Source organism: Chiroxiphia lanceolata, chromosome 7 (genome assembly GCF_009829145.1).
Source record: "Chiroxiphia lanceolata isolate bChiLan1 chromosome 7, bChiLan1.pri, whole genome shotgun sequence".
NCBI classification, from domain to species: domain Eukaryota; kingdom Metazoa; phylum Chordata; class Aves; order Passeriformes; family Pipridae; genus Chiroxiphia; species Chiroxiphia lanceolata.
In genome coordinates, this window is record NC_045643.1 from 11,272,391 (window position 1) to 11,286,855 (window position 14,465).

At 44.3% G+C, this 14,465-nt stretch overlaps 1 protein-coding gene across 4 annotated transcripts in view; it reads right to left on the reverse strand.

The window, feature by feature from the left end:
* SATB2 (SATB homeobox 2) overlaps positions 1 to 14,465 on the reverse strand; it is a 190,441-nt gene that overhangs the window by 18,633 nt on the left and 157,343 nt on the right. For all 4 annotated transcript variants that reach the window (XM_032693580.1, XM_032693583.1, XM_032693581.1 and 1 more), the window contains one exon: positions 6,093 to 6,290. In XM_032693580.1, the coding sequence (XP_032549471.1) occupies positions 6,093 to 6,290 (198 nt within the window). The remainder of the gene's footprint in view (positions 1 to 6,092; positions 6,291 to 14,465) is intronic.

The following is a 14,465-nucleotide window of genomic DNA, read 5'->3' on the forward strand; positions in this document are numbered from 1 at the left end:
GAGTCCCACCTCATCCCTGCCCTGTCCTCACTTGATCCTGGATCAAAGGAAATCTGTCCAGGAGCAGGTGGCACTGAGGTGGCCTCACAGTTTCAGGAGTCTGAACAAATACAGAAAGGGTATTCTACTCTGACAAGACTAAACTTGCCACCACAGAAAACCCCAAAACTATGCAGTTTACTTGATCTCCCATTTCTAGGGTTAAATGGAACAATACTAAACCTAAACTAATTTCAGAACAGAAGCAATTTGGTTTTAATTGCAAGTACACTCCCCACTATCATTCAAGGGGAATAGCAGGCCTACTGTTAAAAAAAATCAGCAGCACTTTTCAGCCACATTAGATATCCACACTAAACAGAAACAGCTGAGATAGCACAGTCACAGGTTTGGCTATAGCAGTCAGAGCTCAGTGACTTTCCACTGCAATTGTGGTAGCTATCAATCACCAGAAGATCTATTGGACACCTCAGAGTCAAATGTAAGGGGTTCATTGTCTGAGATGCGCTCCTATTACCTTTGTCAAACTTGTGCAAGGCTCCTGAGCTACTGTGATGCATCAGAAAAATGGTGTGCACCAAAAGGATGGAAAACCAGAGCACACAGACACAGCTTGTATTTCAAAATGCAGCTTCTCTGACTACAGGGCACAGGTAATGGAGCAGCATGAGAAAGCAGCTCAGAAGTAGAAGCTTTCTGAGGATTTTGCCTGTACTACTTGCTTTGAAGAGAATCCCTTACCCCCACCCAAAAGCAGTCACACACACAATAGAGATAAATGCAGAGTAAGTGGCATTTGTAATACATATTGCCTTAAGCTTTCACACTGCACAGAAACAGCAGTTTCATAGTTTGAGATTTTTTTCAGTGGTTTTTCAAGTTTAGACTGAAAGGAGATACCGAACTTGACTGTTATTATCTAATTTTGATGAGAATGAAACTCCAGATAACATAGCAACTAGGAAGACAGATATTCTCCACTTACAAAATTCATAGACCTCGTTCTGACATGCATTTCCCTCTGTAGTTCTAAATCAAAGAAAAAAAATACTCCAGCTGCAGCCCTCTCAAACCAAAGCACTGAGCTTTTTGAGTGGAATGAATAAATCTGCAATACAAATATCTCTTAAAGTCCATCTGGGTTTGCTGAGTACAAATTGTCTGACCAGTCTTGACCATTCCTGTTTGAGCGGACACCACACTCAGCCACGGATTAAGGAGCTCAGAAAGTCAAAAAGAAGTGGATATGCATCTACAATCTGTTTGTTGAGTGCAGACAAATGATCAAAAAAAAAGCAAAACCATCAGGGTGTAACCATTAAGAATGAATCACAGGGCACAAAAATCCCCACAAAAAATTGCCTTAATAAAACAGTAAGCACCACCGTCAGAGAGCTAGCATAGTTTGGGAAAGTAATTTTTGCCCAGTCTCAGGGACAACTCAGTCCTAGTTTCCAGTATGCAAAATCCTCAGCTGTAACTCACACAAACATGGCAAAACCTCACTGTGCACATCATCCTAGAGATCATTAAGCACATCGTGTTCCCCTATGGAATAACACAGTTTTGCTTCACTCATCATCTATGATTGCCTAAATATTATTAACTAATATTATTTTTTAAGAAAAGAAAATTTAAGTCTCACTGTTTGTTCCATCTGCATGCTATGCATTGTGTGACCCATGAACTCCAAGACATTGTTTAGAATCAGATATTTCATTAGAAAGCACTACTGTGGTGTTCATTCCCCTTTTATTACTTCTAGAAAGAGAATATGAAATTAGTTTCATTGGACTGCCATTGCCACTTGCCTTGACCCATTTTTATGAGGGCTCCATGTTCTGCTCTTTTGTATTTCACTGTCATTTCTAAAATACTTGTTTCCTTCCATCTCTCACAAAATGACAAAATTAGTATTTAATTTACTTCTGTGGTATGTTATTTTCTGCATAGTTAAAGAGAGACCACAATGTTTGCAGTGAACTCCAATACAAAAGAGCTTTCCTAGAGCTTTCTACTATGCCTTCTTTTATTTACTAATGTTCCCCCATGATTTATGATCTGAACTATTATAAATTGCCAGATTTGTCTAAACTAAAGCTTCTGACAAAAAAAAAGGGTGGGTGGAGGGATGTTATTTTTAAAAAGTGACAAAAGTAACAGTGTATGAGAAAGCAACATTTGATTGATCTTAAAACAGTATGTACCTACCAGCTTCAGCAGACCTATCTGTCAACTCATGCAGGAAATGAAAGGTGAGGTTTCCCTGTTCTCTGAAAAGTAGGTACTTTGCTGCAGTGGTGGCTCATTACTCCAAAGAACTGGCTTATACACCCCGACACTCCAGAGACAACTGTCTGATTCATACTCTTCCCAACGGAGTCAGGTTTCTCTGCCCCAGCAATTAACAATGAATTAGCACTACATTAAAGTGCCAGGCAAGATGGTTACTCTCTGGAGTGGTCACCTTGGACACAGCAGACGAATAGTGGGAGAAGGAGAGAAATTAGATTTACTGTGTCCCAGCATGTCTGTAACAAACACAGAATCCCTGGTTGGCAACGAGAAGCAGCTGTAGGCACTTGTCAGCATTAACACCCCAGAAAGGTCCAATGCCAGCAAACAGCCCAGGATCGGTGGGATTTAGCAAGGGATAGAAAGTAAGACAGGGTACCCTCACCTCTGCAGAGCAGGGAGCTAAACACAGAAGCATGAGGACTGCTTGCTGCAAAGAGAGTACTTTGCACACACTTATAAGCCAGGCCAAGCCAGATCAAAGGTCCAGCCAGGATCCCACACCTGGTGGTGAGGGAAGAGGATAAGAACAGGGCAAAAATACAGTAATGCTTTCCAGCGTGCCCTCCCACCCCCCAGGAAATTGTGGCTCAGGCACTCCATAAATGAGAGGTGGTGTCCTTGTGGTAGCCCAGCTAGCACAACCTCACAGGTCTTCTCCTTGGTCCTACAGCAGCACTTTGCAGTTACACCGCATTGAAACGGAGGGAGAGCCACTCAGCACACCTGAATTTCCTTAAAGACCAAGTGAGAGAGTGTGGTGAGCTCAGCCTGCATGCACAGCAACATGTAGGTGTAGCATGAATGCTCTGCAACCAGCATGTGAAGGAAAATCCACACTCTGGCACATCCATATGGTCCCACCCAGTGCTGCCAGAGAACACAGCCATGTCACAGAGCTCCACAGGGCTCACATTTTATGACTCCTCAGCACAATAACAAATAAATCAAGTGTGCAGGGAGGAATTTCTTGTGCACTAAGCTTCCACTGTAGACATTTTGCATTTTAGAAACAGGAAAATAATTGATTAAATGGATTAATATATGGCTGATGGGAAAAATCTAATGGAAGAGAGAAAAAATAAAAATATTTCTTTTTTAAAACCCTGAACTTAAAGCTAAACAGCGAGGTGCAGGCTAGTAATACCAAACAGAGGGCAAGAACCTCTCACAGAAAAAACAACTATCCCTTAAACATCAAGAGCCAACTTGTGTGCAGCTGATTTTCTAGAGCACTACAACAACTGCCCCACTGCGCACATCCCGCCTTTAGAGGACAGAAACCATACCAGGCCTTGGGGTGATTCCCTCACTGAACTGTCCTTAACCCTGTAATCAGCAAGTGAACTACACAAAACCCATCACAATGAATTCTTCACCATTTCCAAGAAGCCATACCAAGGAAAAGGCTGAAATCTATCCATTATCTTTTGCCTAGTCATGTCTCTTGTGATGATAGCCAGGATCTTCTTCCAAGTCTGACAGAGGGACATGCCCAGAATGTCTGAGCCCAGAGAGGGCTCAGTCATAGTGGCAGGGAGCTCTGGCAGCAGTGTGGGGCAGCTCATTCTCAGGCTTTCCCAGTCTCACAGCTGCAGGAGCAGGAGGCTCAAGCACCAGACAGAAGTTAGTGTATGCACGTCAAATCCATCAGAGCAAAGAGAAAGATGGGGTGGACAGAGAGAGAGCAGAGGTAAGAGCATCCTGCCTGCTTCAGTGCTACAGTACTGCACCTGCTGTTATTCACAGTGCTGCTGTTGTCTCTTCTTCAAAGGACTGTTGTTTTGACATCAAGGCTGCAGGTAAGGGCTCAACTTACAGCACACTTTTCACTAGCAAAGCCTGCAAAGCAAAGTAGGTCGGTGACTGCAGCTCTTGGATGTTTCCACCTGCTGCTAGAGTGTAGCCAGGCACTGAGGCAGACATTCTGCACTCGCCACTGCTTTGAGAAGGAAATGAGGGTTGCTTTCCCACTTGACTCTACAGGGGGAATTTCAGATAGGCAGAATGTAATTACTCGGCCTGGACTTTGGCCAGGAGCGGGGCCCAAGACCCCTACCCTTATGTAAAGTGTCACAAAATCTCCAGTGACTGCAAGTGCGAGGACCTCAGCTTTACATCTCTGGCTGCTGTCATTGATTCTTCATGGCTAATTACCTAATAGTGACCCTTGCAGTAAAGCCAAAAAAACAAACCTTGCTGCTTGAAACAATTCAAGTCTCAGAGACCGAAAACTACACAAAAAAATTGCTTGGTGCTGGGTATCTTTTGAGTAGGGAGCAGGTGGGCAGCAAGCCTCCTGTGCCTGGCACTGCTAGTGTGTCACTCAGAAACCTACTGGGGTTTTTGGATGGGCAAGCATAGCTTTAAAATGCAGCACCCCCAAAACACAAGCCTACTGTATCAACTGCCTACCAGGGTCTCCAGAGTTTTGTTGTATGTAGTTGCCAGCTGGTTCCATTTATTTTTCTTCATTTTTCATATTTTGACTGTAATAAAAAATTAATCCATGGCTTTGTAACTTGCTGACAAATACAAATGCACAGCATTCCAACACAGTGTAACATGTCACTCACTAGAGCTGACCTGCTCGATGCAGAAAAGTGATGTGCAGAAGGCTTTAGAAAGTAGGCTAATCAACAAGGTCACGCACGAGAGTCCAGGGAAACTTTTTCTTTTAACTTCCCTTAGAGGATATTCCCACTTGCTGTGAGCATCAGAACTGGGCTAATAAGTTCAAATCTATGCAGGTCTAGTTGTCTTCCCACCTTAGTTTGGCTCTTTACCCTTTGTAGCTCCTTACATCCAAGATCCCACAAACATTTTGCAACGTTAATTACTTAGAATGCTTCCCCTGCTTTATAGCTCTGAGAATCCAAACCCCAGGACACAGATTTTCTTCTTCCAGGCAAAGACCAAAATGAAAGCAAGGAGGAAGTTGTTAGCAGAAGAGACAAAGCACTAACTAGGCAATAATTAATCTGAGTGAGACCTACATGCTTCAGGTGGGGCAGGACAACAGGACAGAAAAACCTCTTGCCTTGAAAAAGAGGTGACTAGATGGCTGGCAGCAGTGGTAGCAGCAGCAGCACATGAGCAACAACAAAGAATAGAGGCTGAATGCCAAGGTTCACAGCAAGAGTAGTGAAGCAGTGCAATCCACCATCAAACAACATTGAGGAGAGTGAAGGTGGGAGGAGGAACTGAGATGATCAGAGAAGAGCAGTACGGATGATACTCAGAGTGGTCACACAATGGGATCAGATGAATGGGACCAAGCATCAGTGGCAATTCAAAGTGGAAGGTCTGATGTTGGAGGTGTCACCTCAGCTTTTTAGATTGAAAAAAAATCTTCTGAGCCTCCCTTGACCATCTGTAGATGTTTGGTTTTGTAGCATGTGCTACCAGTTATTAGGAATACACATAAGGCTGATTTTCTCTTCTGACTGAAGCTGGAACTGCAAAGATGAGAAGTCTTGCAGTATTTTCATTGTATTTTCTCTACGTATATTTGTACCTATTTATTTCTCATTCTATTAACACCTGAGACAAAGATAGGACAAGGGTGTACAAACCAAAAATTCATACTAGTCACAAATATTGTATAGAGGAGCACAACAGTCCTAACGAGGCTGTGAAATGAAGGCCCATTTCCCACAAAATGCTCACCATGGTCATTTTAGAAGTACTTTTAAGATTCAGTCAATACATAAAAAGTACTTCTCCATGTTACACTCTTCAAACCCCCTGTGTTACCTCCCACACAGACACCCTGAGGAGGCAGTTGTTGCTCTGACCTGCACAGGCTCAGGAGTGAGCTGGACAACATGCTGCATACGCTCGCTGTGGTGATGTCTGGATTCTTCCTCATAGATCACATCCCTCTCGTGTTGGGGAAGGTTCAGGAAGCGGCGAATGGTGCAGAGGTTCTCCCAAAGGGTGCGGTTTTCCGGACTTGGGTTTTCTTTCCAGCGAAGCAGCTCACACAGCCAGCCCTGCAACGGTAGGGTCAGCGCAGTCAGTTCACTGAACACCAAGGAACCAGGTGTGAGTGGAAGGGCACCTACATTCTACCAATCTGTGGTGCAAGTTTTACTGGTCTCATCTCACACATAAAATCCCCCCCCCCAGTCCTCAGCTGCCCTTTGGTCCTGACAAATCCTTGATATATTCTATTTCCTGTAGGTTGGAGAAACTGAAACAAGTAGCAGTGCTTAGCAGGAGCCAGGCAGCACAGCATCTTGCACCCATTGTATTCACACCATGTTTAAAATGCTTGGATATAAATATTTTTCCTATAGAAACCAGAGTTGAAACAAATATGCATCTTCACTTTGGTTTCAGAGCCCCTTTATTCCTTCATTTAAGCAAGAGAAAAGGAGATATATCTCCTGAGACTTGCTAACAGCCCTCAATGCAACCTGCAGCTGCAGAACCAGAAATTCAACCACTACAGAATATGTTTAGTAGAAGATACTATCAAGTAAAGACTTCTGATTTGCTGTCACTCTGTTGCATTGCCTACCCCAGCTCTGAACCCCATTGAAATTTGAAAGCTTTAAATAATCAAATCTTAGAGAAGACATAGTCTCACAGAAAGGGAATCCTCTGGTATTTAGCACAAAAGCAGCAAACAGAGTCCTGCAGAAGTTACTACAGAAATGAAGATACTAGGCGGAGGTAATTCTAAACCCAACTACAGATCATCATAATAGTAGATTTTAATCCTGCTGAATTGTTTTAAGGTTAGTTTGAAATGCCCTTAAAAGGTTTCTGCTGTATGTAAGGAGCTGTAGGACCTCTCCACAGGGACTGACTGCTCAGACCCCTGAGGGGAAAGCCCCAGTGCTCCAGGAAGAAGAAACCACCCTGAATGCCAAAGGCAATGAGACAGCCCAATGGCAAGAGCTGTTCAGGTGAGAGCAGCGGTGACCCGGTGTCTCCAGAAGCTTACCCAGGGATAGTGGCTGCTGCTGCACCTGCCCAGAGTGGGGGTACAGCCAGCCTGTCCTGCCTGCCAGCAGCCAGCCCACTTGGGGCTGGAGACAGTGACTCCCCTCCTGTGCCTGTGCAGGAGATGTGATGCAAACGACAGAAGATGAGAAGATAATGCCGAGGATGCTGTCAACGCGCCTTACTGACTCCTGTCAAAATATTTTACCTAGTAGCTTTATAACCCATCATTTTCGAGCTACAGCTCAGCATATTGACACCATTTTGACAGGCACCTTACAGTACCTACAAGATAGCTTGATCAATGTTAAAAATGTTTGGTACAGGAAGTAGCCAAAACTGTGTTTTTCTGAACAGCGACCGGAGCAAGCTGAACAGCCAGGTTCATTACCAACCCATGGGGGGGCTTTTTGGTATTGCTTTTTTGTGTAACAACTTGTAAGCCATTGAAAACTTCTACCGTGCACTCTAAACCCCATGTATAATATCATAAGCCCTTGTTTGTCTTACTCTCCACTGTGTCTTCTGCCTTCACCCCCCCAAAAAAGGCAAGATTTGATTATCTCCGCTGCATCAGCCAAGACAGCAACACCAGCTGTTCTCATTGTGCAGCCTCTTCCTCACGGCCTACATGTTAATAACCTGATCATTCCATTTTCTCCTTCAACTGCCGGCTGCAGCACAGCGAAGAGACAAAAACCCAGGCCCATCTGCAGCAGCTGTAGGCACTGAACTGTGAAGCCACCAGGGATTTATAAACTAATCTGTAACACAACACTGCCTTGTTTTTACAAGTGAGAGGCCACATTTGTGCAGACCTGATCTTTTCTTGCAATAAACTAGGAGGGCTGGGGGGGGGCAAGGATGAAAACAAGATATCTAGTCATTTACTTAGGGAAAGAAAACCTGTATATTTTCAAAGTGTTTTGATTGGTATTTGGGCAATCTTTTGGCCAGGTGAAGTCTGCATTTTAATGTGATATGACCATAACCCCTAGCCTCAGCTCTTCTCTGTCCCCTTCCACTGCTCAAAAATCCACCAAAAACTTTCTCTCTTTTAGAGAAAAGATGGGAACACAGACTCCCAACTCCACAGTGGTTTCTCAGGGGTTCCTCCATACAAAGGAAATAATTGTTGAAATGGAAAATAAACCATCTGTGGAAAAAAATAAGCTCCCATTTCTCCCTGTTTTCAGTGAGCTGAATAAGTCTCCAACTGAATTCTTTCAAATGTCTCAAGCAGGTATGTCTAACATCTCCTGGGGGATGCTGCAGCATGAAGACCCATTGTGTAACAGAAAATACACACAAAACCCTGCACCTGGTGGAGCAGGAGCCCATGCCAGGCAGGCCCTGGGGAAGGACAGCTCCTGGGGCTCCCCGAGGGCTGCAAGGCACTGCACAGTGCCTGGCTCTGGCAGAGCCCAGGGACGGCTCAGCAGGGCCACCTCCCCTTCCCGGGGCTGGACCGGGTAGCCCGATGGCAACTGCTGCACTTTGATTTATCTGTCCCGTTATAATCAGCACTCATTACAATCACTTAGAGCAACACTACAGGCATCATTATGGACTAGGCACTCTCTGCCATTAGTCTTCAAGAAGGATAGCGCTCAATTTGCCTGGCAACATTTGAGGTCCTGACCTTGGAGCTATTAGGGAAAAGATTAGACCGCAGTGTGACCATGTGTGCAGACATGAGCAAACCAAATTAATTTCTGGCAAAGGGAGGCACCAGGCAAAGACCCCGCCATCCTGAGGACACCTGAGAACTTCTCCATTCCCCAAAGGAGATAAGCTAATGGCACGTTTAAAGGAGCCTGGTTCTGAAGGTGAAGCACATCCGTGGTATTTAGAGAGATATTAATCCAGTTTCCCCACAAAGTATTTGCTTGGCTGATCAGATTAAGGGATCTAGCCTTCAACAGCACACCCCCACCACAGCAGGCCCCAAGAAATCTGTGATACTTCACAGCCTCAGACATATTGCACCATGTGTACCCAGCTGCTACAATAATTAGCTTATGAATGTATCAGCTGGTTCTGTGATTTTTATAAATAATAACTAACCTACAGAGCAGAAAGATTTCCATGAGCCTAATATTAGCAAGAAATTGCAAGGTGCACCTAACTGAATTGTCATTGTGCTAAATGCCCTGTCTTCTCTCACGTTGTGTGGGACTGGATCTCCCCCAACACCCATTTATAAATATTTATTTTTGCACCAGCGGCGGCGATGTATTTGTGGCAGCTTTCCTCACAACAGCCATTATTCGCTCACCCCCGCACATACACACGCGTACCCGCTGCGTGCATGCGTACACTTATCTGCATCAAATCTGGCCTTTCATTGCTCTTTTTCTACCCTTCCCTTTCTTTATTCGGGCACTCATTCAAGACCCTATCTATCCATCTATAGGGCTGTTTATTAGGCAATAGCTTTGACTAATACGTGAGAAAACACAGCGCCCGCAGCTTACTCACACGTTCCTTATGATTGCAAGTAACCGCCTTCCCCATGCACAGATGAAAAGTCTGTATGGGCTTTTTTTAATTATTTATTTAAATAATCTTAGCACGCCATCCAAGAAAGTTTTGCAGTACCAGGCAAAAAAAAAAAAAAAAAAAGTGTAAATGTCAAATAAAACAGTGACAGATGACAGTATTCTCTATTGAATAGCACCGTTTCTTCGTGCATGTTCAATGAGAACTCATGAATTATTAATACACAAAATCTCCTTTTACTGTTAAAAATCTCAACTTGGGGTTTTTTGGTTACAATTTTTTTATTTTCTTTTATTTATTTCTTTGGGGTCTGTGTATGTTACACAGAGCTTTCCAGGAGAATTATTTCATTTAAGAAATGCTAACATACAGAAGTTCTTGGCGCTACAGCCATTCACAGTGAATTTTCATCTATATCTACATTTATTGGCATGAAGAATGAAAAGTGAAGGAGACACTATCTCACCACCTTTTCTCCCACTCATCCACAGTATCTGACTCACTGCATTACAAGTAAATACAACTTCTGTGAACGTATTCTGAAAATCTAAGAAATAACACACCCTTCCTCAGACCCATAATATGCCGTGTTTTTGATCCTGCCTCCCCTGCACATGACAGGTCTTGCTCCACCGCACAAATAGCCCCCTTGGCTGTTACCAGGAGAGTTTGATACACACTGGTGTCAATATGGGTGGCAGAATCCAGCCCTTAATGTCAGCTTCTAAGGTTCTCAAATGGGAATGTCTTCCATTAAAAATAAGAGGAGGAAAAACAGCACAATTAAAGGATGCTTTTGGCTCTACATTCAGGCACACCCAGTGCTTGTGGTTACAAGGAATTCTGCTCAGAACTTCCTTCATTTCACCCCAAAACTTCTAGAGGCATCGAGAATGCAGCCCAATTTAGCTCATTAAAGAGAGCTGCAGAGAAGTGCTAGCCTCTATTTTTGTTGTTCTCATGAGACAAGATAAACATTTTCTAAGCATTTTATTTGATAAAACAAATAATATCATATTAATGTCCTATTTTTAACCTCTCTCTCTGTCTTCTAATCAAATACATTTCCACATAGCTAAGCAAACAACAACAAAAATCTGCAGGAAGCCAGTCATTCACATTGTGCTTTTATGCTGTTAAAGAAACAGCATGCTTACTACACCAAAGCGTGAGCCTTGGCGCACTCGAACCCCCCCGAGGACAGCTAGCTGGTGCAGCAATCCCAAACCATATTCTCTGTCACTTATCCCCGAGCCCTTTCTAGCAGCTTGACCCTTTCACTTTAGCTAGGCTTACTCTGGAGCAGGGGAGGCTGCTCCGGCAGCCGGAGGTACCAGGCTACAATAAGGTCAGTTTTTCCAGCGCTCAATGAAGGTATGCGCAAATATACCGGCCCCAAAAACTGCCTCCTGCAGATCTGCTGACCTGCAGTCTGCCAAGGACCAAATTTCTGATTAAGGACAAGAAGGCACATGGGAAGGGTTGAGGCTCACAGCTGTGCTGGGGTGCAGGCCAGTGCTTGAGCTTTGAGCAGCATCTCTGCCAAAAGCCACCGCAGGAGGCGGCAGTTGGGTGTCCACAGTGAGTTAGTCACAGGCAGCCGTTCTGCTTTGAGCATGGAGAACACTGCAGCTAAACTGACCTTGTGCTTCCCTGCATTTACATTAAAATTAATAGCACTATTAATAATAGCAATAATACAGTTAGTTTTCTGTGTTGACATTTTCTAGGGTCTCCAGTGAAAGCATGAGTAGGCAAATGAAGAGTTTTTAGTAAGAGTGATTCAGGAATAAATCTCAAAAATAAATGTAAAAGGCCATTTCCTCACCCACATCATCAGTGCAGAAAATGTCAACATATGTGACAAAAGGAAAAAAAACAGCAATGATTGACGCAAGTCTTGAAAGATTAGTAAAGTAATGCTGCATTCCCTAGAGAAGTCTCCCTTTCTACATGGGATCACAGGAGTCCTCTGGACAAACTTCCTCAGCCTCTCTTCCCTCTGCTCAGTTTGGGACTCTGCAGTGCAAAATGAGCCAGATAATATTCAGCTCTTGTTTCTCAGTCGCCAAACTCTCTTTCCATGAATCCAATAAGTGTCTATTAAAATAAATAAACCCCCTAATGATTCAAGATAACCTAATCAAGAGAGCTGGAATGGATAAAAGACTAACTGTAATGGAGAGTTCTGTCATGGCTTCAATGAATTCTTGATGAGGGCCGGGGGAGGGGGACTGAACCTGAGAAGCTTTACTTGGAGCATTTCGATACAGTTCAAGGTTAATCACTCAATAGCCTGGATTTTTGAAACACTTGGTACTTTTCCTCTCCCAAAAATTCAAGGCAAAATGCAAAGCATTTTCATGAGGGCCAGTTTCTCACTAGCTTTATAAAACATGAATATACCAAAGAAAAGAATGAGATACATGAGCCCTGGTGTACCTTAGATTCATGGGAACACCAAGTTTGCTTACAGCTCTTGGCCTCAGAGGGAAGGATGCTGTGCACTGAGGGTATTTCCAGCATGCCAAGTTCAAACTAGCTTCTCCCCATGCTAGAGAGGAAGTGTGGGTTTGTGGTTAGGGCAAGCATCCCACCATCAGCTCCCAGGTCTGCCAAGGACTTCCTGAGCAAAGCCCCAGATCCACAACTGTCCCTTATTCACTCAGCTGCAGAGGCAAATGCACTGCTGCAGATGCTGTCACAGAATCACAGAATGGTTTAGATTGGAAGATACCTTTAAAGGTCTCTCATCCAACCCCTCTTCAATAAGCAGGGACATCTCCAATAGATGAGACTGCTCAGAGCCCCGTCCAACCTGACCTTTAATGTTCCAAGGGATGGGGCATCTGCCCTCTCTGTGGGCTGCCTGTTCCAGTGTTTCACCAACAGTGTTTCTTCCTTATATCTTGTCTGAATCTACCCTATTTTAGTTTAAAACCATTACCTCTTGCCCTATCACAAGAGGCCCTGCTAAAAAGTTCGTTCCCATCTTTCTTATAAGCCCTATTTTAAAGTACTGAAAGACTGCAATGAGGTCTCCCTGGAGCCTGCTCTTCTCCAGGATGAATAGCCCTAATTCTCTCTTCCTGTCTTCGCAGGAAAGGTGCTCCAGCCCTCTGATCATTTTTGTGGGCCTCCTCTGGACCCACTCCATCAGGTCCATAAGTGTTGGGGACCCCAGAGCTGGATGCTGTACTCCAGGTGGGGTCTCACCACAGTGAAGTAGAGGGTCAGAATCACCTCCCTCGACCTGCTGCCCATGCTGCTGCTTTTGATGCAGCTCAGGATAGAGTTGGCCTTTTGGGCTGTGAGCACACTTTCATCACTCTTGTCCAGCTTTTCATCCACCAGCACCCCCAAGGCCTTCTTGGCATGGCTGCTCTCAATCCCTTCATCCCACAGCCTGAGTTGACAGTGGGGGTTGACCTGACTCAGATACTAGACCCTGCATTTGGCCTTGTTGAACCTCATGAGGTTCACAGGAGCCCAGTTCTCGAGCTTGTCATGGATGAGGGTCACACTGTGACTTCATATAGAAGTTTGTACAGGAGCAGCTCAAGTCTAAAGGTACTTCAAAGAAATTCCAAGTTCAGTCAAGGAGAGAAATGTCTTTCTGTATTTCCTCAGTATGTAACAAGAACATCAAAATATCAGCACAAAAGATATACCCCAGCTGTAGAGATTCACAGCATCATAAAGGCAGTGAGATGCTACAGCAGTAGGAAGTGCCCTATACACACACACTAGGATACACTACACATCTTCATCACCAGCTGCTTTTTCTAGCTGCTATTCATCATCACTAGAAGCTAATCAGTTTAAGGGCACAGAAAATACCTGTTATAACCTAGAAAGAGGAGAGAAGGCATCCCATCACATCAAATGAATACAAGGGAATCTAAGTTGGGAAGGAAGGAGGGGGAAGGATGAAATAAAGCGTTTCTAGAGTTAACACTTCTTCCAAGTGACGCTGCTCATTCCTCTCACAGTACCTGCACTTTCTTCTTGTAGGACTGGTGGAAGGTAAGGACATGGGAAGGTGGCTATGGTGCTGAGTCCCATCTAGCATGGGGCCCTACTGTGGGCTAACACCCTCCTGGGCCAGAGAAGAGGCTCCCAGATAATCCTGGCAATGAGACAGGGATCTCAACATGAAAAGGCGAGGAACTGTCACAGTGGTTTCCATCCATAGGCCTAGGTTTCTCTTTACCTGAAGGGTCTCAAATGAAGGGCTTTTCTACTCCCAGCTTCCAACCCTCAGTCGAGTTTATTCTGTGTTTGCCCACATTTAAACAGGGCAAAGATACAAACCAGAGACTGAGCTTTGCCAGCTTAATGTTTTTTCAAATGTTGCTCCATGGAGTCTCTCTTGCTTTACTGTGGTATAACTGGAACAAATTCCAGTCCCTTGCAAAAAATTTCAGTTCCAAGGCTATAGTTTTTGTTTCACCGGACTGGTGAAGGCTCCATTTGCCCTGCCCAGGGTAGATACTCAGCAGCATGCACCCCACTTCCCCATGCTGCCCCAGCCTGATTAAGAAGAGTCTCTTGCCGTGGTAGAACTGTGGGGAGTTTGGTCTCCACGTTCATACCAGCTCTTCCCTCACTCAGACTGTCAACAAGCACTCCAGCCAACTGTGCCCACTATTTATTTTGATAGTGACTGTTTATTATGAACAGAACTACATTCCTAAACTCATTTTGCACAGACT